Genomic DNA, 23258 nt, shown 5'->3' on the forward strand with positions numbered 1-23258 from the left:
CTGGGTGGGAAATCAGACTTCAAAAAGTCACTTTTTCCATGGAATTTCAGGAATTTTTTAGGATTTTAGGGATTTTTTCCCCCTTTCCTGCTGATTTCTGCTGTCTGGAGCTGCTTCCAAAACCCCCCTGCTGAGACTGGAGATTCCTCTTTGAAGGAGCCTTTGGTGCTCTTGGCTGTGCTGGCTGGGAAATCAGACTTCAAAAAGTCACTTTTTCCTTGCATTCTCCAGAATTTTTGGGAATTTTAGGGATTTTTTCCCCCTTTCCTGCTGATTTCTGCTCTCTGGAGCTGCTTCCAAAACCCCACTCCTGAGACTGGCAATTCCTCTCCCATCCCAAACCTGGCTGAATTTTTGGGACACCCCAACCTCAAACCCCCTCCCCGCGATGAACACAAAGCTTCCAGCACCCACAGCTTCGGGGAGAAGGAGGATTTCTTCCTTGCTAAAAACCACCTTTCTGGGAATAACCACATGGATTTCTGGAATTTTCCGGCGCAGGGGAAGGTCCGAGCGATCGCTGAGAATTCCGCCGCCGCCTCCACCTGCCCCTCCCCGGGCTACGACTGCCACGTCTCCAAGCACGGCCCCACCAAGAGCAGCCCCTGCCAGGCCTTCGAGCAGAGCCAGGTACCTGGGGCAGGCCTGGGAGTGCTGAGCACCCGTGGCTCCCTCATTCCTGCCTCAGCATTCCGGGCCTTTTCCTTGTTTCCCAGTACTACGTGTACGAGGTGAGCGGCAGCAGCGCGGCCGAGCGGCCCAGGCAGGTGTGTCCCTACATCTTCCTGGCCTGCCAGTACAGGGAGCCCGAGGCCATGCCCGTGCTGGCCATACAGAACCTGTAAGCATGCCAAAGCTCCTTCTCATCCCCAAATTAGCCCTTTTGTTGCCTGCTTTTCCCATCTCTAAATAGCCTTTTTTTGTTGTTTTTATTTATCTCCTCCAGAGCCGAGCGGAACCACAAAGGTGAGGGGTTTGGGGTTGGGTTTATCGATGGATTTTTCTCTCTTTGCTCTCCTCTCCTGCTTTCCTTCCCCCCTGAGCTGCTGTCCCTTTTCCCTGTAGCCCTGTACTGCCCGTGGAGGGGCCAGCTCTCCGTGCGGGGCCAGCTGCTGTGCACCATCGCCCTGAGGACGCCCTACGGCTCCACAATCCCAGCCCAGCTGTAAGTTTGCCCTTCCTGTGCAATTTTTTGGGTGTCTCTGTGTCGGTTTTGTCTCTCCTGCCCCCCGTCCCTTTGCTGCTGGAATGTTGGGGGCAAGCAGGGAGGTGGTGTTGGGTCTCAGCTGGCTGAGGATTTAAATCCTGGAATGGTTTAGGTTGGCAGGGACCGTTAAAATAATTTCGTTCTGACATCTTCCACTAAACCAGGGTACTCCAAACCTGGCTTAAACATTCCCAGGATCTGGGATTTGAGGATTTTCAGGATTTGAGGATTTTCAGGATTTGAGGATCCTGGTTGCAGACAGCATCCTCAAATTATCCAAGCTGCAGCTTTTCCAGAGCTCCTTTTTCTGGTTCCACAGGATTCCCAGCTCTCCTTAATCCTGAAATCCTCTGGTCCCCACAGGCCTCCCAGCCTGGACATGGACCACGTCATGGGATTGTCTCACTTGGAGAAAAAACTGCCAGCAGCTGCATTTGGGAAAAAAAATCCTGGAATGGTTTAGGTTGGAAGGGACCTTTAAAATCATTTAGTTCTGACACCTTCCACTAGACCAGAGTGCTCCAAACCTGGCTTTAAACACCTCCAGGATCTGTGATTTGAGGATTTTTAGGATTTGAGGATCCTGGTTGCAGACATCATCCCTAAATTATCCAGAGCTCCTTTCCCTGATTCCACAGAACTCCCAGCTCTCCTTAATCCTGAAATCCTTTGTGCTGTATCCTCACAGGCCTCCCAGCCTGGACATCAACCACGTCATGGGATTGGCTGACCTGAGGAAAAAGCTTCCAGCAGCTGCATTTGGGAAGAAAAATTACACTGGCAACGAAGGTGGGTGCGGAATATTCCAGTGGGATGAGTGACTCATCAGCTCCATGTGGGATTGCAGGTGATGAAATGCAAAGGAAACAGGGGGAAAAGCCCCTGGGGATGTTTTCCTGGCCACATTCCATGGGCTCTCCTGGCGTGAGGAGCCCATTCCTGGGATAGGACAAGGTGGGAGATGCTGTTTGAGAAGGGAGAGGAATGCTGAGGAGTTCTTTTAAAATCCCAGTTCTTCCACTCATTTCACCCCCATCCTTCTGGGACAGCAGCACCCGTTGGTTCAAAACTCGTGGAAAAAGCACCATTCCTACACCAAATCCTTCCTTTTGTTCCCAGTCTGCTTTCAGGGTGTTTACTCCAGTCTCTACGAGGTTGAAATATCCAATAAGGATCAACAGAAAATGGATCAGCTGGTGGAAAACCTAAAGGAAAAGGACTTGGTAAGTGTTTTTCTGGGAGAAAAGTGGTCTTTAAGTGGAATTTTTGGTGACATTATCCACAACTGATGCAAGATGGGATTCATTTCCCTGCTCTCCGTGCTATTTTCCTGCTTTATTGCCCTCGAGCATTTATTATCTCCGTTTATCACCTGAAGATGAACCCCCACGAGCTGGGAATTATTTCTGGAATATTTTCCTTGGGATGTATTTTTATTTTATTTTTTTTTTTCCCAGCACATTTGAGCCTTTTTGTTCCCACTGTGATTATCCTGGCGCCTTGTATCTCCAGGATAAAACCACATCCATTTTTTTTGCTGGCATTTGGGATTTGGCTTTGCTGTTCCTGCTTCTCTCTCCCGTTTGGTGCCTCCTGTAAATCCAGGGCTGTAAATCCATGGCTGGGCACATCCTCCCCTCGCTCTGAGCTGCCTGGAAGTGCAGCTTCCCTCATGGAATGTGCCACAGGAAGCGCTTGTGGATCCCTGAAGGAAAATCACTTGGATTCCCTGAATTACTGATTCATGAGTTGGTAAAAAGGAGGATTTAGCAAAGATCTCTCCTTGCTGAGCTCACTGGAGGGGTTGGGGATTAAATCCATCAGGAGCATCCGTTCTCTGTGGAATTGCTCCCAGGGCTGGAGCCCCTCTGCTCTGTGCCAGGCTGGGAGAGCTGGGAATGTTCCCCTGGAGAAGGGAAGGATCCAGAGAGAGCTGAGAGCCCCTTGCAGGGCCTAAAGGGGCTCCAGGAGAGCTGCAGAGGGACTGGGGCCAAGGCCTGGAGGGACAGGAGGCAGGGAATGGCTTCCCAGTGCCAGAGGGCAGGGCTGGATGGGAGATTGGGAATTGGGAATTGCTGGCTGGGAGGGTGGGCAGGGGCTGGAATGGAATTCCCAGAGCAGCTGGGGCTGCCCCTGGATCCCTGGCAGTGCCCAAGGCCAGGCTGGACATTGGGGCTTGGAGCAGCCTGGGACAGTGGGAGGTGTCCCTGCCCATGGAATGGGATGATCCTTAGGGTCCCTTCCCACCCAAACCATTGCATGATTCCATGGCATACTGACCTGGATGAATCCATATCCCTCATTCCAGCGAGTCCCAGCCCCTTTGGGATGTGCTCCTTCCCTCCCCTTGCTCTGCTGTTGAGCTCCATGGCTGAATCCACTTTGGCAGCAGCTTCTGAAAGTGGGAAGGCAAAATTCCCTGGATTTCCTTTCCCTTTCCATGCTGCAGGGCCTGGAATTAAATGAAAGTGTGGCTTTGGCTCCTCTGGGTGCTTGACTTCCCTCCTCATCTCCCTGAAAATCACCCTGGCACTGAGAATTCCCAGCTCTTCCACTGAGCTGGATCTATCCAGCAGAACTGCTGCCTCTTATCCCTTCTCCTCTCCAAATTCCAAAGGAGGAGCTCCCATCCTGAATCCCAAATATTACACCGGGACTGGGCAGCATTTCTGAAGCCGTTGTGTTTTTCTGGAGGAACGAGGCTGTGGGCATGGATCCTGTTGTGTCTGAATGCATGGAATGGGATCAGTGAGCTTCCACTGGAAGCCTGAGGGTTGTTCAATTGCTGGAAGATCCCTGAAAAGATGGAAGAAGGAGATCCAAGCGTGGAGAAGGAGAGGGAATCCAAGCCAAGCTCAACACCCAAGCACGAGGAGAAGCTGATAAGAGCCCTTATCTCTTCATCCATGAGCTCCTCCAGCTCTGGCACAGAATTCCAGCCCTTTCTTGCACTCAGCCAATTTTTTTTCCCACAATTGATGTCGATGCTGCCAAAATCCAGCTGAGCTTCAGCCAGGCCGTGGCTGGAATGTTGTGTTTTCCAGATGCTGGGAATAACTTCCCGTTGGGCTGCAATTCCGGCCAGGGCTGGATTATGAACCTTGGTTAATTACAGCCAGCTTGACTAAGCTCAGTTTTATTTTAAGGAACAGCTGGGAGGAATTTGAGGCCTGGAAAGGAACGCTCCTGATCCCAAATACTGGGCGGGATGGGAGGAGCCGTGAACTCTCCTGATCCCAAATCCCGAGTGGGATGGGAGGAGCTGTGAACTCTCCTGATCCCAAATCCCGAGTGGGATGGGAGGAGCCGTGAACGCTCCTGATCCCAAATCCCGGGTGGGATGGGAGGAGCTGTGAACTCTCCTGATCCCAAATCCCGGGTGGGATGGGAGGAGCCGTGAACTCTCCTGATCCCAAATCCCGGCCGGGATGGGAGGAGCCGTGAACTCTCCTGATTCCAAATCCCGGGTGGGATGGGAGGAGCCGTGAACTCTCCTGATCCCAAATCCCGGGTGGGATGGGAGGAGCCGTGAACGCTCCTGATCCCAAATCCTGGGTGGGATGGGAGGAGCCGTGAACGCTCCTGATTCCAAATCCCGGGCGGGATGGGAGGAGCTGTGAACTCTCCTGATCCCAAATCCCGGCCGGGATGGGAGGAGCTGTGAACTCTCCTGATCCCAAATCCCGGGTGGGATGGGAGGAGCTGTGAACGCTCCTGATTCCAAATCCCGGGCGGGATGGGAGGAGCTGTGAACGCTCCTGATCCCAAATCCCGAGTGGGATGGGAGGAGCCTTGTCCCCGGGGAAGGGGCTGGCGGTGGCCCAGCTCCCGGGGGGCGGCCCAGCTCCCCGTGCCCGGCTCGGTGCCAGCCGTGCCAGGCAGGAGCAGAGCTCTGACCTCTGTGTTTGTTGCAGGCCATCATCAAGTACCTGCGGGAGCAGGGGGTGCTCATCCTGCTCACGGCCTCAGCCTTGGCACGGGACCACGGTAACGGGGCTGGGCTGGGCTGGGCTTTAGCTCCTGCTGGGTTTGGCACGGGGCACTTGAGCTAAGGCTGGCTCCTTAACCTGAAGTTGGTTCCTTAAACTAAAGCTAGTTCCTTACATGTGGTTCCTTAAATGAAACGTGGTTCCTTAAACTGAACCTGGTGTCTTAAATAAAACTGGGTTCCTTAAACTGAACCTGGTTCCTTAAACTGAACCTGGTTTCTTAAACTGAACCTGGTTTCTTAAACCGAACCTGGCCTCTTAAACCGAACCTGGTTCCTTAAATAAAACCTGATTCCTTAAACTAAAGGTGGTTTCTTAAACTACACCTGGTTTCTTAAACCTGGTTCCTTAAACTAAACCTGGCTTCTTGAACTAAACCTGGTTTCTTAACCAAATCCCGGTTCCTTAAGCTAAACCTGGTTTCTAAAACTAAACCTGGTTCCTTAAACTGAATCTGGTTTCTTAAATAAAACCAGGTTTCTTAAATAAAACCGTTTTTCTTGATTTAAACCTTGTTTCTGGAACTAAATCTTGTTCCTTAAACTAAGCCTTGTTTCTTAAACTAGACCTGGTTTCTAAAACAAAACCTGTTTTCTTAAACTAAACCTGCTTTCTTTACCAAGACCTGTTCTTTTTAACTAAACCTGGTTTCTTAAACTAAGCCTGGCTTCTTAAACCAAGCCTGGGTTCCTTTGCAGGGCTGGAGCCCAAGGAGCCTGTCAGCCTCCTGGCCCTGTTCCTGTTCACCTCGCCACGGGCCCTGGGCCCCACAGGTAGGAGCTTCCCTCTGCTGCCCTCAGATTCCGTTTTGGGGTGAAATCCTTGCTGAAAGGTCAAATCTCTCTCAAAACCCGGCTTTTCCTGCTCGGAACCAGCCCAGAGTGATGAAAGAGGAGAGGAAATCTCCGTTTCTGTTGCCTTTTGAGCTGATTTAAACCCGGCTCTGTGCTTTGCTGGCTCCCTGCACGTGATGGGAGTGACCAAAAATCACTTCCCAGGCCCTTTCCGGCAGCTCCTGGAGCTGTCTGGGTGAGCTCCAGGAGCCGGGATCCTGCCCAGCCTGGCTCCCATCCCAACAGACACGTGGCACTTTGCTGGACACGGCTCCAAAGAGGGGGAAAAATCAGGGAATTGTTCTCTGCCGAGATAACGAGCGAGAGGTCACGGCCTGGGGAAGGTGAGGAGAGCTGGGAAGAGGTGGGGAAAGGGCTCTGCTCCTGAAAAAGGGTTTGGAGTTCTCTGTGGGATGCAGAAGTTGCGGATGTGGAGCTGTGGCGGCTGCTCTGGGCCGTGTGAGGGGAGGGAGGGAGTGGGGCTGGGCAGAGCTTTGCTGTCCTCAGGGTGAGCCAGAGCTCTGGGAGCTGGGAAGGGAATCCCAGCATTCCCAAATGTGCTGCTCTTCCTGCAGGACAAACACCCAGAACGGAAAAAAATGCGGAGAGAGGCTTTTTACGAGGGGGTGAAGTGACAGGAGACAGGGAATGGCTTCAGAGTGACAGGGAGCAGGGTTAGGTGGGATATCGGGAAGGAATTACTGGCTGGGAGGGTGGGGAGGGGCTGCAATGGAATTCCCAGAGAAGCTGTGGCTGCCCCTGGATCCCTGGAAGTGTCCAAGGGGTTGGATGGAGCTTGGAGCAGCCTGGGATAGTGGGAGGTGTCCCTGCCCAAGGGGTTGCAACTGGATGGGCTTTGAGGTCCTTTTCCAGCCTGAACTATTCCATGATTTTATGAAATAAGAGAAAATAAAGAGAAACTTCCGGCTGGCTTTTTGTGGGATCATCCCAGGGATGAGCCAAGAGTGCTCCTGCCAGAACACTCCGGTGTGAGAGGCTGGCACTGCCCATGGAAGCACTCAGGACACACCCAGCTGCCTTCCCTGGGAAAAGCTTCCCTTTCCAGCAGGGAAAACCAACAGCACATCCAAGCACAAAGGTTGCTTTGTCTTTTTTGGGGGGCGGTTAACTTCCAGCTGTAAACCTTTTCCTTCAGGATTTGGGCTTGGAATTCAAGGTGAAGGTGTGCTGGTGACCTGGCAGTGCGGGATTTGGTGCCTGAATTCAGTCACCTGGAATTCCAGCGTGGGCGGCTGGGGGATCTTTCCTGGTTTCTTTCCAGAATATCCTCAGCTGGAAGGATCAAATCCAGCTCCAGGCCCTGCACAGACACCCCAAAAATCCCACCCCATCCCTGAGCGTGTCCAAACGCTCCTGGAGTTTTGGGAATGTGCCCATTCCCTGGGATCCTGTTCAGTGCCCAGCACCCTCTGGGGTAAGAACTTTCCTGATATCCAACCTAAACCCCCCTGGCACAGCTCCAGCATTCCCATGGATCCTGTCCCTGTTGCCAGAGAGCAGAGATGGTGTCAGGGACGTTTGGGCAGAAGATTCCAAGTGCCAGGTCAATCCTGGGATCAGGTTGCTGCTGTGGTGCCTGGAGGAGCAGAGGGATTTATTCCTGAAATCCTGGGAGCTGGGAGAGAGGAGAACAGGGAGATCCTGATTTTTTTAGCGGGATATTGTGGGAGAAGCAGATGGAGACCGGAGAGGACACCAGGCACAAGGTGCATCCCAGAGGGATGGGAAGGTTTGGAGCAGCAGAATAAAGGTGGGAAGAGAGGGATAACCCTGAGTGAACATTCCTGGTTATTCCCTGGGATCCAAACATTGATGGATGTTTTCCCTCAGGAGCAGCAGGATTTTCCCACACGTGCTGTCCCGTTCCGCCCACACGGCGTCACCCAGCCAATCCTGACCCTCTCCTGCCTCCCACACCTCTTTCCCTGGGATTGCAAACCAAAGGCTTCTCCTTTCCATGGAGGAAGGAATCCCCCGTGCAGGGATTTGGGATGGGAAGGGAGGATCAGCCGTGCCGTGGGTGCAGGGGAGGTGAGGACCACGTGGGCATCGCTCCCGGCGGGCTCGAAGGATGAATAATATTGCCCATTCCCAGATTTCCCCTTTCCCAACAAGCCCTGGATCTGTTCCTTCCTGTCCAGACAGCAGCAAGAAGGAATGTGGGCAGCCATTCCCTGGGCAGCCATTCCCTGGGCAGCCATTCCCGAGCCAGCAGCTGAGGCAGGAAACTGGGAATTGGCTCCCAGGGACTCCTGGGCTTGCTGGGAAGCGAGACCAGCAGGGTGAGGAAAATCCCGCAGCTGGGAGGGGACAAGGAATTCCTCTGCCTTTTGCTGGGAAGAGAGGTGGCAGGGAAGTGCTCTGGAATTGTCCTGTGGCCAAAAGAAACCTTGGAATCGGATCATAACACTCAGCTGGGCCAAGCCTGTGGGTGCAGGGCGCTGACTCCAAGCCCTTGGATTGCAGAGGGAAAAGCTGGATGAGCCTGGTTTGTGTGGGAAAGGAGCTGGATGAGCTTTCCTGGTGGGAAGGGATTTCTGGGACACGGCCGTGCCAGGCAGAGCCGGATCCCATGGTGCCACCTGCGAGGGTGGCACCCTCAGGGCTGGGACCTGGTGGTGTGGATCCCTCTGGAGAGGTTGGGATGTTTGGTGGGATCCATCTGGAGCAGGTTTGGGAGCTCTGGGTGGGAGTCTGGGACAAGAGGCTGTGAAATTCCAAACTTTGGGATCACCAAGGACATGGAGACAGGGTCACCATCCAGCTGGATGGACACTGGGAGGAGCCAGGAACTCCCAAACTTTGGGATCACCAAGTGCATCCCACGCTGGCAGCAGGTGGAGATGGAGCTGCTGGAATTTCCATCCAGACAGGGACATAACACAAGAAATCTGGGAATGGTGCCCCCCTGCCGGGACAACCCAAATGTGAACAGGTTTAAAGTCAAACAATGACAAATCCTATCTCTTTCCAGACTGTCCTAAATGTTGGATTTAGTGGGAATTGCTGCAGTGAAGGATCTTGGACCTGGAATTTCCTGCAGGATGGGGCTGCTTGATACAACTCCAGTGTTTCATTTCAGTCTAATTCACTTCTGTGACTCCCACATGGAATTCTTTGTTCCCTTTGGCATCAACCCAGGAACGTCTTCCTTAGGGCCAAGCTGATTCTTGGAGCTTTTCACTTCCATGCTCTCCTTGTGTGGAACAGGGAGGTGATTTAGGGAATTCAACCCTTTCCTAGTGGGATTTAAATGATTTTTCTTTTCCTTTCCCAGTGGAAAAGCAGGATGCAAAGGAAAGCAGGGACAGGAGCGACATCTCCTTAAAAATCACCTCGGTTTTGCCTGGCCTTCGCTATGCCTTACGGAAAGCCACCGGTTCCTCCTGGAATTCCTCAGGCAGCACCAGCACCTGGATCAAGGAGCAGCTCCGGGAATATGCAAAGCTCCAGGAAAACTCTCAGCCCAGCCCCAGCCAGAACAGCGACGTTCCCGTTCCTTCTGTGCTCTCTCCATCCGAGGATGAAGCTGCTCATCCTTCCCAGAAGCTCTCGGAGCGATCCCTGGCCCAGCTGCAGCGTTACCTCTCCGATCCCAGCAGCTTCACCTTGGGAATGTCGGCGGCCTTGGAATGTCTGAGTGGTGCCGGCAGCAATCCGGGAGCTGATCCTGGGAATTCCTCCTCAGCCGTGCCCTCGCCGGATCCCGCTCCTCCCAACGGGAGAGACGAAAGCGAGGCTCCAAATCCCACTCTGGAGCTGGAGCAGGGTGGGGAGGGATTCCCAAAAAATGTCAACTCTCCCAGCAAGCTCTGGGGCCAGCAGAACAGGAGGAAATCCAGCCGGATCCTTGGGAAGAATCTGTCACCCCTCAAGGCACATCCCGTGGAAGACGACAGCAGGAACAGGGAAGCAGCCAAGAAAAAAATTAACACGGCTTTGTCTTCTCCCAGAAAATCAGGATCCAATCCCAACGAGCCCATGCTGAAATTGGCCAATTTGCAGTTTCCACATGGCAGGAAAAGGGGTGAGTGCTGGAAAAATGGGATTGAGTTCCTCCTGTTCAAGGGTTCGCTAGGAAGCGTCCCCTTGCCTTTCCAAGTGCCTGGGGCACATCCTGCATCCAAATAAATCTCCAGGTTCTTCTCCTGGGATTTATCCCAGGGAACGTGCCTGAAGCTGGGTGCAGTGGCCTCGTGCTGTTCCCTTCCTTTGCTTCCTGGTGAGGTAATGGATTTATTCCCAGTTCAATCAGGATAACGAGAAGGAAATCCTAAAAAACACCTCCCTCTTCCCGATTCCTTTTCAATTCCCAAAGAATTCCCAAATAAAAAGAAATCCCCCTGTTTTTCCCTGTCCCAGGTGCGGAGGTGCTGGCTGCAGAAATTATCCACAAACCCCAGTGTGACCTTGCTGAGAAGGAATCCTCAGCTCCTGGTGCTCCTGGCGTGGAAGCAAAGAGGCCAAAAACTCTGGAAAACCCAGACACGAGGAAGGTTCCGGTTGCAGAGAACGGCGCAAAGCCAGGGAAAAGTAAAACGCCAAAAAGTTTGGAAAACGAGCAGGCAGAGAGGGGTAAGAGAGCTGTTCCCTTGGGAAAAAATGCCTTGGAAAGCTGAGCCATCCGATGGCACAAGCAGATAACAGCAGAGATAAGAGGAGGGGGGAAATGGCTTTGGATTGGAACAGGGAAAATGTCAAATATCGGGAAGGAATTCTGGAGTAGAATTCCCAGAGAAGCTGCCTCTGGATCCTTGGAAGTGTCCAAGGCCAGGGCTTGGAGCATCCTGGGATAGTGGGAGGTGTCCCTGCCCTTGGGATTTGAGCATTCCATGATCAAATACCGCCCTTGGAATTCCTGGAGTGGATCCAGCCGATCCCTCCCGTGGGTTGGTTCCTGCCAAATTCCCAAAAAAATCCCAAAAAAAGAGCGTTTGGCTGTAAGAAACCCCCAATTTCTGCGTCTCGCTCTGCACTTCCCAAAGAAATTAAAAGTCCTGGAGCCCAGCTGGGATTCCAGGAGCTTGTACTGGGAGGGGGATTTTGGGACTGGTTTTCCGTGGCTTCATCCTGGCTTTATGGCTGTGGGTCTGGAGCCATGGGCAGGGGCATTTTGAACACCAAAACTGGAATTTTTCGGGATTATTTTTTAATGTTCCAGCTGCCTTTGGGAACTCCCAAGTTCCTGTGAGTGCTCTTCGAAGATCAGGGGGGTTTCATCGCTGTTTTGGGGGATTTTCTCTCTGTTTTGTGGGATTTTCTCTCTGTTTTGTGGGATTTTCTCTCTGTTTTGGGGGTTTATCTCTCTGTTTTGGGGGGTTTTCTCTCTGTTTTGGGGTTTTTTCTCTGTTTTGGGGTTTTTTTTCTCTGTTTTGGGGGGTTTTTTTCTCTGTTTTTAGGTGTTTTCTCTCTGTTTTGGGTGTTTTCTCTCTGTTTTGGGTGTTTTCTCTCTGTTTTTAGGGGTTTTCTCCATATTTTAGGAGTTTTAATCTTTGTTTTGGGGGTTTTCTCCCTGTTTTAGGGTTTTCTCCCTGTTTTGGGGGTTGTCTCCCTGTTTTGAGGGCTTTCTCCATGTTTTTGGAGTTTTCTCTCTGTTTTGGGGGTTTTCTGGGGGCTTTTTATACCTCACTTATTGCAAGGATAACCCCGAACTCATCCATGAAAATCCCAAATGCTCAAACTTCAAGAAAAATCAAAGCAGAATAAAAAGGATCAAGGAAAATTAGAAACTCCTCAGGTTGTGTTTAAGGGGGGATTTTGCTCCCACCGCATCCCTGTGCCTTTTATTCCTGAGCAAAAAACCTTCCTGAATAATTCCCAACTCTGAATCATTTCCTGGTAGCCACGACCGTGGAGATCTTTTTGAAAAGTGTGGAAAATCCCTCTGGGAAAGACTTTTTTTCCCTGGAGAACCTGCCCGGAACTGCTCCTTGGTGCAGAATTGTGCGCCCTTCATTGATTTTTTCACTTTCTAATTAACTTTTCTCACTGGTTTTTCCTCCCTCAGAGCAGAACGAGCCTCTCTCCCACCCCCCCAGCGAAGCCTCTTCCCAATCCCACGAAGCAGAGTGCCATGGGAATGAGGTTTATCCCACTGGAATTCCCAGCGTTGCCTTTGCTCCGCAAGGGGACAACTGCGAATCCCACGCCTTGAACCTGCTGGCTGACCTGGCCCTGGGCTCTTGTATCCCTGCCTTTATTCCCAAGGATTGTGGGATCATCCCGGTGTCCTGCAGCCTTCCCGGTGATTCCACAGAGCAACAGAGCCCTTCCAAGCCCAAATCCCCACGCATGGCTCCCGACCACAAATACCACAGGGCAGAAAAGCACGGGAGAAAAGCCACCTCGACCAGCAAAGTGTCCATGAACGAGCCACTTCCTGAAAAAACACATCCCAACCATCCAGCCTCTCTTCCCAAGGAGAAAACCTCTGGAATTTTCAGTAGGACCAGCGTGAATCTCATCCCAGCCAAGCTCCAAGTGTTGCCTCCCTGGGAAGCTCCAGAAGCTGCCGAGGTGAACCAGCACTCCATCATCTCAGCCGAGCACTCCTACGCCTCCCCCATGCCCGAGCATCCCAGGAAACACCCCAATCCCAAAGGGAATCCCAGCGCTGGGCCAGCTCCCTCCAAAAACGGCCCCAGGAATGCTCCAGCAGCTCCTTTGGTCGGGAAGGTGCTGCCATTCCGGCACCAGCAGAGCAACGCCTTGGAGCCCAGCAGGAGCAGGAGCTCTCCCAGGAAAAAGGAGGATTTTTCCAAGAGCCACACGGTGAACGTGTGTGGGGATTCCATGAGGGTGACGTGCCATTGGGAAGAGGAATATCTCTTCCACTTGGACAGCAGGTACACCAACGATTCCTTGGAGAAAACTGTCATCCGTGCCCTGCATGGGTAAGTCAGCCTGGAATGGCTGGAGGGATTTGGGAAGGGGCTTGCCTTGGTTTTATCCCTTTGTTTTCCATAAGAATCAATTTCGTCCGTGCTTGCCAAGGTACAGCTGCTGTGTTTTTCCTGGAAAAAAGGAGGGATTTGGGAGGGTGGTGCTGGGGTGGGACCAAGTGGGTGTGGCTGAACCGTGTGTGCTGGACCTGTCCTGGGCTGATCCCGTGGTGTGGGCAGCAGGAAAAGCAGGAATTCTGGCCCTCTGCTCCACTCAGGTGATCCCACATGGAATCCAGCTCTGGGATCCCAGTATCGGGATATGGAGCTGCTGGAGAGAGTCCAGAGGAATCCATGGAGCTGCTCCCAGGGCTGCAGCCAGGCTGGGAGAGCTGGGAATGTTCCCCTGGAGAAGAGAAGGATCCAGGGAGAGCTGAGAGCCCCTTGCAGGGCCTAAAGGGGCTCCAGGAGAGCTGCAGAGGGACTGGGGCCAAGGCATGGAGGGACAGGAGGCAGGGAATGGCTTCCCAGTGCCAGAGGGCAGGGCTGGATGGGAGATTGGGAATTGGGAATTGCTGGCTGGGAGGGTGGGCAGGGGCTGGAATGGAATTCCCAGAGCAGCTGGGGCTGCCCCTGGATCCCTGGAATGTCCAAGGCTGGGTTGGACATTGGGGCTTGGAGCAGCCTGGGACCGTGGGAGGTGTCCCTGGACACAGGATGGGCTTTAAGGTCTCTTCCCACCTAACCCATTCCATGATTCTGCAATTCCCATGGCTCTGCAGCTGGAATTGGTACCTAAAGCCACTACCCCAAGTACTCCATTTCTCCTTTGGAGCTTGGAGTTCCTCTTTTTTTCCCTTTTTTCCAAAAAAAAAAAAGCTGGAATCTGCATCAAGCAGCAATCTGTGCCCTCCTTCCTTGGGGCTGCGCCCTGCAGGGAGCCAGGGATGAATTCCAGGTGTGAATTCCAGGCACGAATTCCCTGCAGCCGAGGTGGGGAGGATGGAGATGGTTCAGGCTGTTTTTCCTTCCCTTCCCAGGCCCTGGGATCCCGATCTTCCCGACGACGTGGAAGGGATGAAGCTGATCCTGCACATGTGGGTGGCTCTGTTCTACAGGAAGCCCAGCAAGCTCCTGAGCAGCTCCCGGAAGGTGGTGGAGCACTGCAATCCCACCAAATTCGTCTCCATCAGCAGCTCCGGAGGTTTCCTGGAGCTCAGCGACGACAGCCAGGATTGCTTTGCCTTCGAGACGTGTCCCGCAGACTCCGGCTCCGATCCTGACCAGACTCCCAGCAGCTCCCTGGATCCCAGCACTCCTTCTTGCCAGGGCCTTCCCCAGCCGGAGAAAAACCCCGCGGATTCCCAGACGGACGCGGATGGAATTCCCGGCGCCGTGGATAGCACGGTGTCCTCCTCCTCAGGGGAGCTGCCCTGCGGGGAGGAGGAGGAGCCTTCCTCCACCAGCTGTCCCGAGAGCCTTTCCCTCCGGGATGATGCCGGGGAAAGGCGGGATGTGGGACGCGGGGAGCCGGAGGTCGTTCCCGAGGAGGACGCGCGCGACGTCTCGAGCGTCAGCACGGTGAGTTCGGGCTGGGGGGACTCCGAGGCTCTGGGAAGAGCAGGATTTTCCAAGAGGAATGGAGCAGATGTCCCTGGGGGGTGTCCAGGGAAGCGGGGACGCTCTCCGAGGGGGAGGAATCCCAAACTAAAGCAGTTTAAGTGTCCGTTTCTGATTTAAACTCCGGGTTTGTGGGAGGGCTGAGTCCTCAACTGAGGGATCGGGGAGCTCCCAGCATCCCAGAGCAGAATTCCAGATCCAGGAGAGGCACAGCCATTCCCATGTGCATTTGGAAAGCTGGGATTTGTTGCCTTGGAAGTTTTTCCCCCACGCAGGCGGCAGTGCCGTGCTTTGCATCATTTCCCTCATCCCTCTGGTGAAATTCATGAAAATTCCGTTCTGGATTGAGTTTTTAAATTAATTTTTCCACTTTCTCCAGTCTGCACATGGTCAGGAGTGGAGGTTTTGGGGCTGAACATAAAACGTGGGGCTCTGCTGACATTTTTCCAAGCCTGAATTCCTGAATTAAAAGAATTCCTTTAAAACTTCCGCTCCTGAACAAAGGAGCAGCTTCCATCAGGCTGGAACTGCATGAAGGAAAAAATTCCAGGTTTTCTTTCCTGCATGGGTGTCTCATCTCCTGCGTTTTTCCATGAGGATTTACCTCTGGATTGTGTCGTTCCAGGAGGAGCCGGTCAAGGAGAACCTGCTGGATTCCAGGATCACCCCCAGCCCTTCCCAGGAGCTTGGCTGTTCTAGCAAATCCCCGGCTGAGTTTTCCAACCCCGGCAGCCAAACGCCGAATTCCAGCTCAACTCCATGGACAGACCCCCCCTGTGTGCTGCAGGAAAATGGGGAGCAGCAGGAAAACCAGTGGGAAGCAGGCTCAGGGAGTGGCCCCGGCCCTCCTGAGGATGGGGAGGGAATGGGAGACTCTGGACACCCTCTGGAAGTTGAGGATGGCAGCTGGGCCGCTGGCACTGATCCACAGCCTCCCTGTGATTCCGTGCCCTTGGAAGCAAATCCCATGAGTGCAGAGCCTGGGAGAGCCACTGAGGAAGGGGTGGAATCCCAGGAGCCCTCGGAGCATTCGGGAAAAGAAGAGAGAGAGGTGGAGGAGGGAAAGGAGGTGGAGGAGGGAAAGGAGGTGAAGGAGGAGTTTGAGGATGAAAGCTCCTTCCTGGGACCTGTGGATTTGATGCTGTCCGAGAGCAGCGATGCTGAGATGGAATGTGAGCACCGCGAGCAGAATCCAGGGAATTCAGTGTCTCCAGAGGAGCTTGGTGTTCCTGAAGAGGACCCCGTGCCCAGCCCCACCTCCCTGGCATCCCCCTGCCCCGACAGATCCACACCAGCGCTGTCAGATGGGACCGGGACCGACCCCGAAGGGTTTCCCGAGGAGATGTCACCAAGCCGGGATGAGCTCCCGGATCCCTGGGATGCTCCGGGCAGTGCGGATTCGGAGATAGATGGGCTTGGTGTGGCCAGCCCGGCCGAGGTGGGGTCACCCCCCAGTGACAGCGGGGAGCCGCTGTCCCCACCTGATCCCAGCCCTGTCCACGAGGCGCAGCCCGACAGCGTTACGGGAAACCCGGGAGCTGCTGGAGACGCGCTCGGGAATGGCTCGGAGCAGAAAAACTGGGATCATGCGCCCTCTGCAGAAAGGTGGGAGCCTGCCAGGAGCACGGCCAGCCTGGAGTCCCCCCGCAGCCAGGGAATGACCCTGACCCTGTCCCCCGACTCCAGCTCCGTCTGCCTGACCTCTCCCGATGGATCCGTTGATCCGTGGGCTGCTCCAGAGGATCCGCCCATGGAGAGCCTCCAGTCGCCATCCCAGAGCGAGCTGGGAAGGAGCAGCTGCTGTTCCCAGGCGTGTGGGGATGATGCTGATCCTGAGCTGGATTCCCTGGACACTGAGGAATCAAACCAAGGAGGGAGCAGGATTCTGGTGGAAGAACAGCATGGAAGCGCCGCTGCCAGCGGCACAGAGGAGCTGGATGATCCCATGGGAGCAGGAGATGGCCGGGACTCCCCCTTGGACTATGCAGACATAGGAGATGATTCCAGAGCTGAGGAGAGGGAGGATGAGTTCCCTGAGGCAGAGAATTCCCCTGGGAATGACACAATGAGCATGGAAATGGCGGCTGACACTCCACAGGAGCCGGGCATCCCTCTCCACCATCACCTCCTGGAATCAGAGCCCCCATCCTCCTCCATCCGGGAGGGGATCTCAGCCATCAAGGAGCTGCCCAGGCAGCAGCAGAACTTCCCAAATATCCATGGAGACCCAGCTCCTGCTTCTCCCCCTCACACTGGAGGCTCAAATCCCCCCATTCCCGCGGTGCCGAGCCGGCGGGAGTCGGTGCTGTGCCGCCTCTGGAAGCCGTGCTGGGAAGGAGGAGCTGCCCAGGTGAGCGTGGCTGCCTGGAGCCTGGATGGCTCCTTAAATCCCAGCTGTTCCCAGGAGGAGATGAGAGCTCCGCACTCCCCCACGGATGAGTTTGTGCCAGCCGAGCCGGGATCTGCTCCTCTTTCTCCGTGCGATCCATGGGACGATCCCGAGGGTGCTGAGCCGGGCTCTCCCCTCCCTGAGGCGCTCCCTGGGATGCTCCCTCCTTCTCCAGACAGTGCCCAGTGGTCCGGGAGCCAGGCAGGGGATGCCGGAGGGAGCCCCGGGGAGGAGCCCATCCCGCCCGAGGATCTGGAAGGAGGCAGCATTCCCAGTCCCACTCCCTTCCCAGCCCGGGAGTGTCCCCTGTGTGAGCCCTGGGCTGGGTGTGAACACAGCCCTGAGGAATCCGAGGCGTTCCCTGATCCCGACTGCACCGGCTCTGAGGTGGGAGAGGGAGAAATCCCCGATTCTCCCATGCCGGCGTCGCCGTTGGGCGAGCACAGGGATCCCTCCGGAGAAAGCCCGGAGCTCAGCGATGCCGAGGATATTTCGGATGAGCTCCCAAGGGAAGAGCAGCTCCCATGCCAGGACGGACACGAGGGCTTGGCATTTGAAGATCCATTGGAGAATTCCTTTGGTGACTCAGAGCAGGAATATTTTGAGGGTGATTCACGCTCCCCGCTTCCAACCAGGAATTCCTGCATCATGAGCTCCTCGGATGCTGCAGGAACCAGGACTAGCTGGGACAACTCCCCCAGGAGCTCCGTGCACGTGGAGGAGCACGGAGAGGACTGGGATCGGGGGATCCCCAGGGATTACGGGAGCTTCATGGTCACTCGGCAGTGCCAGGAGAGGATGGAAAATTTCCAGCTTCCAAAGAGGCGCAGCCGCCGTGCCCGGGAATCTCCTCTGCTCCGGTCCCTGATGGGGACCTGGAGGGGCTTTGAGGAAATCACCCAGAACACTTTGGACATGGAATGTCTCCGCTTCCATTATAAGCTAAAACAAATCCTAAGGAATGGCAAACCTCCCTTTTCTACCTCCAAAAGCATCTTCCCAAAAGACTTCTGTGCCCCCATCCCGCTGTCCCCACGCAGCAGGAGCCCCTTGCAGGTGACAGTTCCACCCTCAGACGCGTGGCTGGGCGGGCTCCACTCCCACCGGCACAGGGATAACCGGGATTCCAGGAGAGCCAGATCCCGGGCCCGGAGCCGGGATCGCAGGGCTCCCTTGCACCTCGGGAAGCTCCGATACGACCGCGCCCTGCCGGACTCGCGGGGGGACGTCGCCGTCATCCTGGACGAGTATTCCGAGTTCCAGAGGGTGGTGCTGAGCAGGGCCGAGGCCAGGAGCAAGGGCCCGGCGCAGGGAGAGGCCGGGAATGCGCGGGTCGGGATGGGCCGGCCCGGCAGGGCGGTGGCGTTCGGGGCGGTGATCGCGGAGCTGCGCGGGGCCCTGCGCGCCCACCTGCGCCGCGTGGCCGACGGACAGCCCGGAATGTTCTACCTGCTGGAGACGGGACAGGAGCCGTTCTTCGACAGGGTGAAGGTAGGAGCCCTCCCTGGATTGGGGTGGTTTGGGGTGGGCAGCTCCAGGATAGAGCTGAGGGTGGCAGGAACAGGGAAGCTTGGGCAGCCTGGCAGGGATGGTTTGGTTCCCTTAGCCCAGGAGCCGCCTCGGCTCCCAGCACCAGGAATTGGAGTCGGGCACTGAGGTTGGACAGGAGCCTTGGGATTGGGTTGTCACGGAATCATGGAATGGTTTGGGTGGGAAGGGATCCTAAGGATTATCCAATTCCAACCCCATGGGCAGGGACACCTTCCCTATCCCAGGCTGCTCCACATGGCCTTGGACACTTCCAGGGATCCAGGGGCAGCCACAGCTTCTCTGGGAATTCCAGCCCAGCCCCTCCCCACCCTCCCAGCCAGCAATTCCTTCCCAAGATCCCATCTAAAACAACTCTGGTTTAGTGTGAAGTCCAATCATTCCCAGCACTGCCGAGGCCAGCACTGCCCGTGTCCCCCAGTGCCCCGCCCACGTGGCTTCTGAATCCCTCCAGGAATGGGGATCCCACCCCTGCCCTGGGCAGCCCATTCTCCTTCCTCTCTCCTTGTTCCCAGGAGAATATTCCCAATCCAAACCTCACCTGGTTTCTGTTCCAGGCCTTGCTGAAGGATGAGGGCTTTGTGAGGACGGAACCCCTGAACTTCTGCGGGGCCGCAGGCCGGGACAGCGAGCGGCTGCTGGTCATCGTCAGGAACGAGGACATCTCCTCCCACATCCACAGCGTGAGCCTCTGTCCCTCTTGTCCTGCTCTCTGTTCTTTAATCCCAGCATCCATTAAAAACATTGGAACAGCCCAGCTCAAAGCAGTGAGCTTGGGCTTCTCTTGTCCAGCCACCCGATTCCGGGGATTGTTCCATCCCTGTGGCACCGTCCAGCTTTGGGGTTGGGGTGTGGGGACAGGAATGGTGGGATGGGCTGGGATGGGCTGGGCTCTGTGGGTTCAGGGTGGCACAAAGCCGCTGTGCCCGCAGGTGCCGTGCCTGCTGCAGCTGAAGCGCTGTCCCGGCGTGGTGTTTGCCGGAGTGGACGATCCCGAGGATGTGACGGGTGACACATTCCAGGAGCTGTTCCAGGCCGGAGGCTTCGTGGTGTCCGACGAGGAGCTGTTGGAAAGGGTGACCCTGGGTGAGTCTCGGGGCGTTTGCTGGCACATTCCCAAATCTTCCCATTGATTCTGCTTCCAGTGGGGAATTCTTGCCCTCTCTCTGATGTTGGGATCCCATCGGGATAGAGGGCCCAGCTCAAGGGTCCCCAAAATATCCAAGAGCAGGAGAGGGCTGTGCCAGGATGTTCATTCAGCCTGGAGAACCATGGAATGGTTTGGGTGGGAAGGGGCCCTAAGGATGATCCCATTCCACGGGCAGGGACACCTCCCACCTCCCCGTGTCCAAGCCCCAATGTCCAGCCTGGCCTTGGACATTCCAGGGATCCAGGGGCAGCCACAGCTGCTCTGGGAATTCCATTCCAGCCTCTCCCACCCTCCCAGCCAGGAATTCCTTCCCGATGTCCAATGGAAAAGGGCCTTCAGCTCCTCGATGGGAAGTGGCAGAGGGAACTGAGGCAGCTCCTCTGGGAGCTGCACCACGAGGTGACAGGGCCAAGCTGCCCTTGTCCTTCCAGATGTCAGGGAAAAACCTGCACCAGGACATGATCCCAGTGCCCCACCCAGTGAAGTTTGAGGTTCCATCCTTGTTGGAGGGACTCAAAATTCCCCTGGACACCCTCAGGTGGCCCAACTTTGAGCAGGGCTTGGCCCAGAGACCCCCAGGTGCCCTCTCCACCTATCCCTGGCTCTGGTGTCCCCTCAGGCCAGCTGAAGGAGGTGGTGAAGGTGCTGGAGAAGCTGAACAGGAACGGGAGGTGGAAGTGGCTCCTGCACCACAAGGAGAGCAAGAAGCTCCGAGGAGACCTCAGGTAATGGCTCTGCCTGGAAATTGGGGATTCTTGGGATGGAGAAGCAGGACTTGGGACCTGGAGAGCATCAGATGGCCTGGAACGTTTTCCTGGATGCGATCCTGGATGAGGCAGAGCTCTGGCAGCTCTCCCGGCTCCCTGCTGGGCTTCCATAAGGCCCTTCCCTCTCTCCCTGGCAGGGATGCCCTCAGGGAGTGCTGCAGGCTCCTGGAAAGGCCCAGATTTCCTTGGAGGAGCTGCACATCCCCAAAACTCCAAAAGCAAACTTCCCTCTCTTCCCACCAGCTCATCCCAACTCCTGAGACACCCCTGGGAACTCAGGGCACCTTCCTGGGGCTCTTCCCCCTCTGCTGCTTCTTTTTCCGTCCCATCACGTTTGGGATGTGGGATTTGGGATGGGATGAGGGAGGAGCCCTGCGCTGGTGATGAAGAGAGGGAATTGCCACTCCAGTTCCCACCGTGGATGATTGAAGATGGAGCTGCTCTGGCCTGGGCTCATTCGTGGCTCTCCCTCGGAAGGGTGGAATGAGAAAACTCCTGGGCTGGGATAAAGGAAGTTTAACAGGGAAAGGAAAAGCTGGGCATGCAGACAAAACCAAGGAATCCATTGCCTGTCACAGGCCAGGGCTCCATCGTGACTTGGGAACACCCACACCACCTCTCCAACATCCCCTCTTCCTTCTTTTCCTCCCAGCTTCATATCCCAGGCATGATTCCAGGCTTTGGAATATCCCTTGGAACAGTGGCAGTCACCTGTCCTGGCCAGGCCCTGGAGGGGTGGGTGAGGAGCAACTTTGGCTGTGCCAAACCCTGCTCAGCAACAAAACATCCCAGAATTATCCACAGCTCCCAGCACAGATCCCAATGAGCACAGATCCCAAACAGCCCCACAGCAGCTGCTGAGATGAAAATGAACCCAATCCCAGGCCACAACCTGGGAGCTGCGTGGAGCAAGGGGGAATTTGTCACTTTTGATCCATATGGAGCAGCAAAAGTCACCCATGAGACTGGAAAAAACACCTGGAAGGGCAGATCCCACCCTCCCTGCTCATTCCCTGGGAAGGGGGGGAGAGGGATGAAGCCCCTGAGCCCTCCCCATGCCCCTCTCTCAGCAGGGGCGATGCCCAGAAGAAGCAGCTGCTGCTGAAGTGGTGCCAGGGAGCGGAGCTGGTGGAGCTGCTGCACTTCCACGGCTGCGACTCCCCGGCGGCTCCCGAATCCCGGCACATCCAGTGCCTGCTGGAGCTGCAGGTGCGCCACATCCACGCCAGGTTCGCCGTGTATCTCACAGGTAAAGGCATCCCACACCCAGCCGGTGGGAAATTGCCCTGCAAAGGGATGGAGGAGGGGTAAGAAATCCCTGTTTTCCTGCCCTTCCTGCGGGAATCGCTTGTTCAAGGTGTGGGTCAGGTGTGAGTGGTGGAAAGCAAATGGATTTTTGGAGGTCGCTGAATTCCAGCAGTTTTGGAGCCTGTGGGTGGCTTCACGCTCCAGTTCTGGCCTTGTTGGCAAAGCACCAGAGCAACCACAGTGGGATTTAGGGATATTTCCCACACATTTAAGAACAACCTCATTTGTTTGAATTAATGATCCTGCTGCTCCTCCCCTTGCAGAAAATCCCGGCAGCAGCAGCAGGGAAATCCTGGAAAGCAAAGGAATTCTTGTGGCTGACATCAACACCTTCCTCGGGACGGTGCAGAAAGTGGCTGCTCCGTTCAGAAGAAGCTACTGGTAAGGTGGGAAAGCTTGGGATTGATCCCAAAATCTGGGAGCAGCTCCGGGGTTGTCTGTGGGATGGCCAGCAGGGAGCTCTGCTCCTGCAGCAGAGCAGGGACTGTCCCAAAGCGCTGGATCTGGGATCTACCAGCACTCAGGGCTGGCTCCTGAGCTGTATCCAGGAGAGCCACACTTGGCACTGCTGGAAAATGGGAAAAACTCCAGGCCTGGCCCTGGGGAAGCTCTGCAGGAGGCTGGCACTACCCAGAGGGAGCCGGGCACTGACCTGGGCCACGTCTCTGTGTTGCAGGTGACAAAGTGAAGCCACGAGGACACAGCTCCTCCCCAGGCCCTGTGGCACCAGTTTGGGCATCCCAGTCCCGCAGGGAACATCCCCACCGTCCATCCCACTGGATCCCAGACATTGCTGGGGGTGGGGGAAGGTCGGGTTTAGCTCTGTACATAAATCTTATTTAAAGCTGGGAAATGCAAATCCTCGGGGGATTCATTCCCTGCCACCTAGTCCCACATAGGAAAGGTTCTTTTAACGGTACAGGTAAATTATTGGAATGTTTTCAAGTCTTTAGAGCAGCTGCCATTGGAGCATTTGGAAAAGGAATTTAATTTCCCGAAGTTTACTTGAAGGCTAGGAATGAGAAGAAATCCATTTTCCACCTGGCTGTTGCTGTCCAGGCCCTGCCCAGGCCCACACTACATTTCAGCTCACCCCTGTTGCCTCCTGGTACCAGTTCCCTGCTGGGACTCGACGCCTTCCAGCACGTGGAATTCTTGTAAACAGCAGGAAGCCGGGATGCAGGAACAGAATAAGCTCTTATTTATGGGGGCCGGGATGGAAACGCCACGTCCGAGCCCCGTTCCCAACCCGGCTCTGCGGGGCAGGGGCGTCCTTTCAGTTTGTTTTTAAATCCAAGACTGCAAGGCCGTTCTGTACAGGATGAATTTGTAAAGAGTTTGATTAATAAAACCTCCAAAAAAAATGAACTTTCCCCCAGCTCTGCTTTCTGGAGAGGGGATCCTGCTCAGCATCCAGCCTTTTCCAACACGGGAAAGGGAGGGCAGGGGTTTTTCCAGTTGGGGAGAGGTTGGGAATCAACAAAGGAGTGAGCAAGAGCATGGTGAGCTCCTGGCTGATGGATCCCATCCTGCTTCCCAGGAAGG

General features: G+C 55.3%; 1 protein-coding gene across 3 annotated transcripts in view; it reads left to right on the plus strand.

The window, feature by feature from the left end:
- TASOR2 (transcription activation suppressor family member 2) overlaps window positions 1-23077 on the plus strand; it is a 40823-nt gene extending 17746 nt beyond the window's left edge. The window contains exons 6-24 of one of the 3 annotated variants that reach the window (XM_082280327.1): window positions 502-630; window positions 717-841; window positions 947-966; window positions 1066-1165; window positions 1896-1996; window positions 2327-2430; window positions 5122-5194; window positions 5895-5969; window positions 9328-10077; window positions 10413-10625; window positions 12058-12943; window positions 13972-14512; window positions 15177-18431; window positions 19046-19171; window positions 19421-19574; window positions 20258-20363; window positions 21479-21654; window positions 21977-22094; window positions 22390-23077. In XM_082280327.1, coding sequence (XP_082136453.1) covers window positions 502-630; window positions 717-841; window positions 947-966; window positions 1066-1165; window positions 1896-1996; window positions 2327-2430; window positions 5122-5194; window positions 5895-5969; window positions 9328-10077; window positions 10413-10625; window positions 12058-12943; window positions 13972-14512; window positions 15177-18431; window positions 19046-19171; window positions 19421-19574; window positions 20258-20363; window positions 21479-21654; window positions 21977-22094; window positions 22390-22393 — 7056 coding nt within the window. In that variant the 3' untranslated portion in view covers window positions 22394-23077. Of the gene's footprint in view, window positions 1-501; window positions 631-716; window positions 842-946; window positions 967-1065; window positions 1166-1895; window positions 1997-2326; window positions 2431-5121; window positions 5195-5894; window positions 5970-9327; window positions 10078-10412; window positions 10626-12057; window positions 12944-13971; window positions 14513-15176; window positions 18432-19045; window positions 19172-19420; window positions 19575-20257; window positions 20364-21475; window positions 21655-21976; window positions 22100-22389 lie in introns of all 3 variants that reach the window. The other 2 variants (XM_082280326.1, XM_082280325.1) reach the window with 2 other exon arrangements.
- Window positions 23078-23258: the final 181 nt, after the last annotated feature.

This window comes from Coloeus monedula (genome assembly GCF_965178545.1).
Source record: "Coloeus monedula genome assembly, chromosome: 4".
Classification (NCBI taxonomy): domain Eukaryota; kingdom Metazoa; phylum Chordata; class Aves; order Passeriformes; family Corvidae; genus Coloeus; species Coloeus monedula.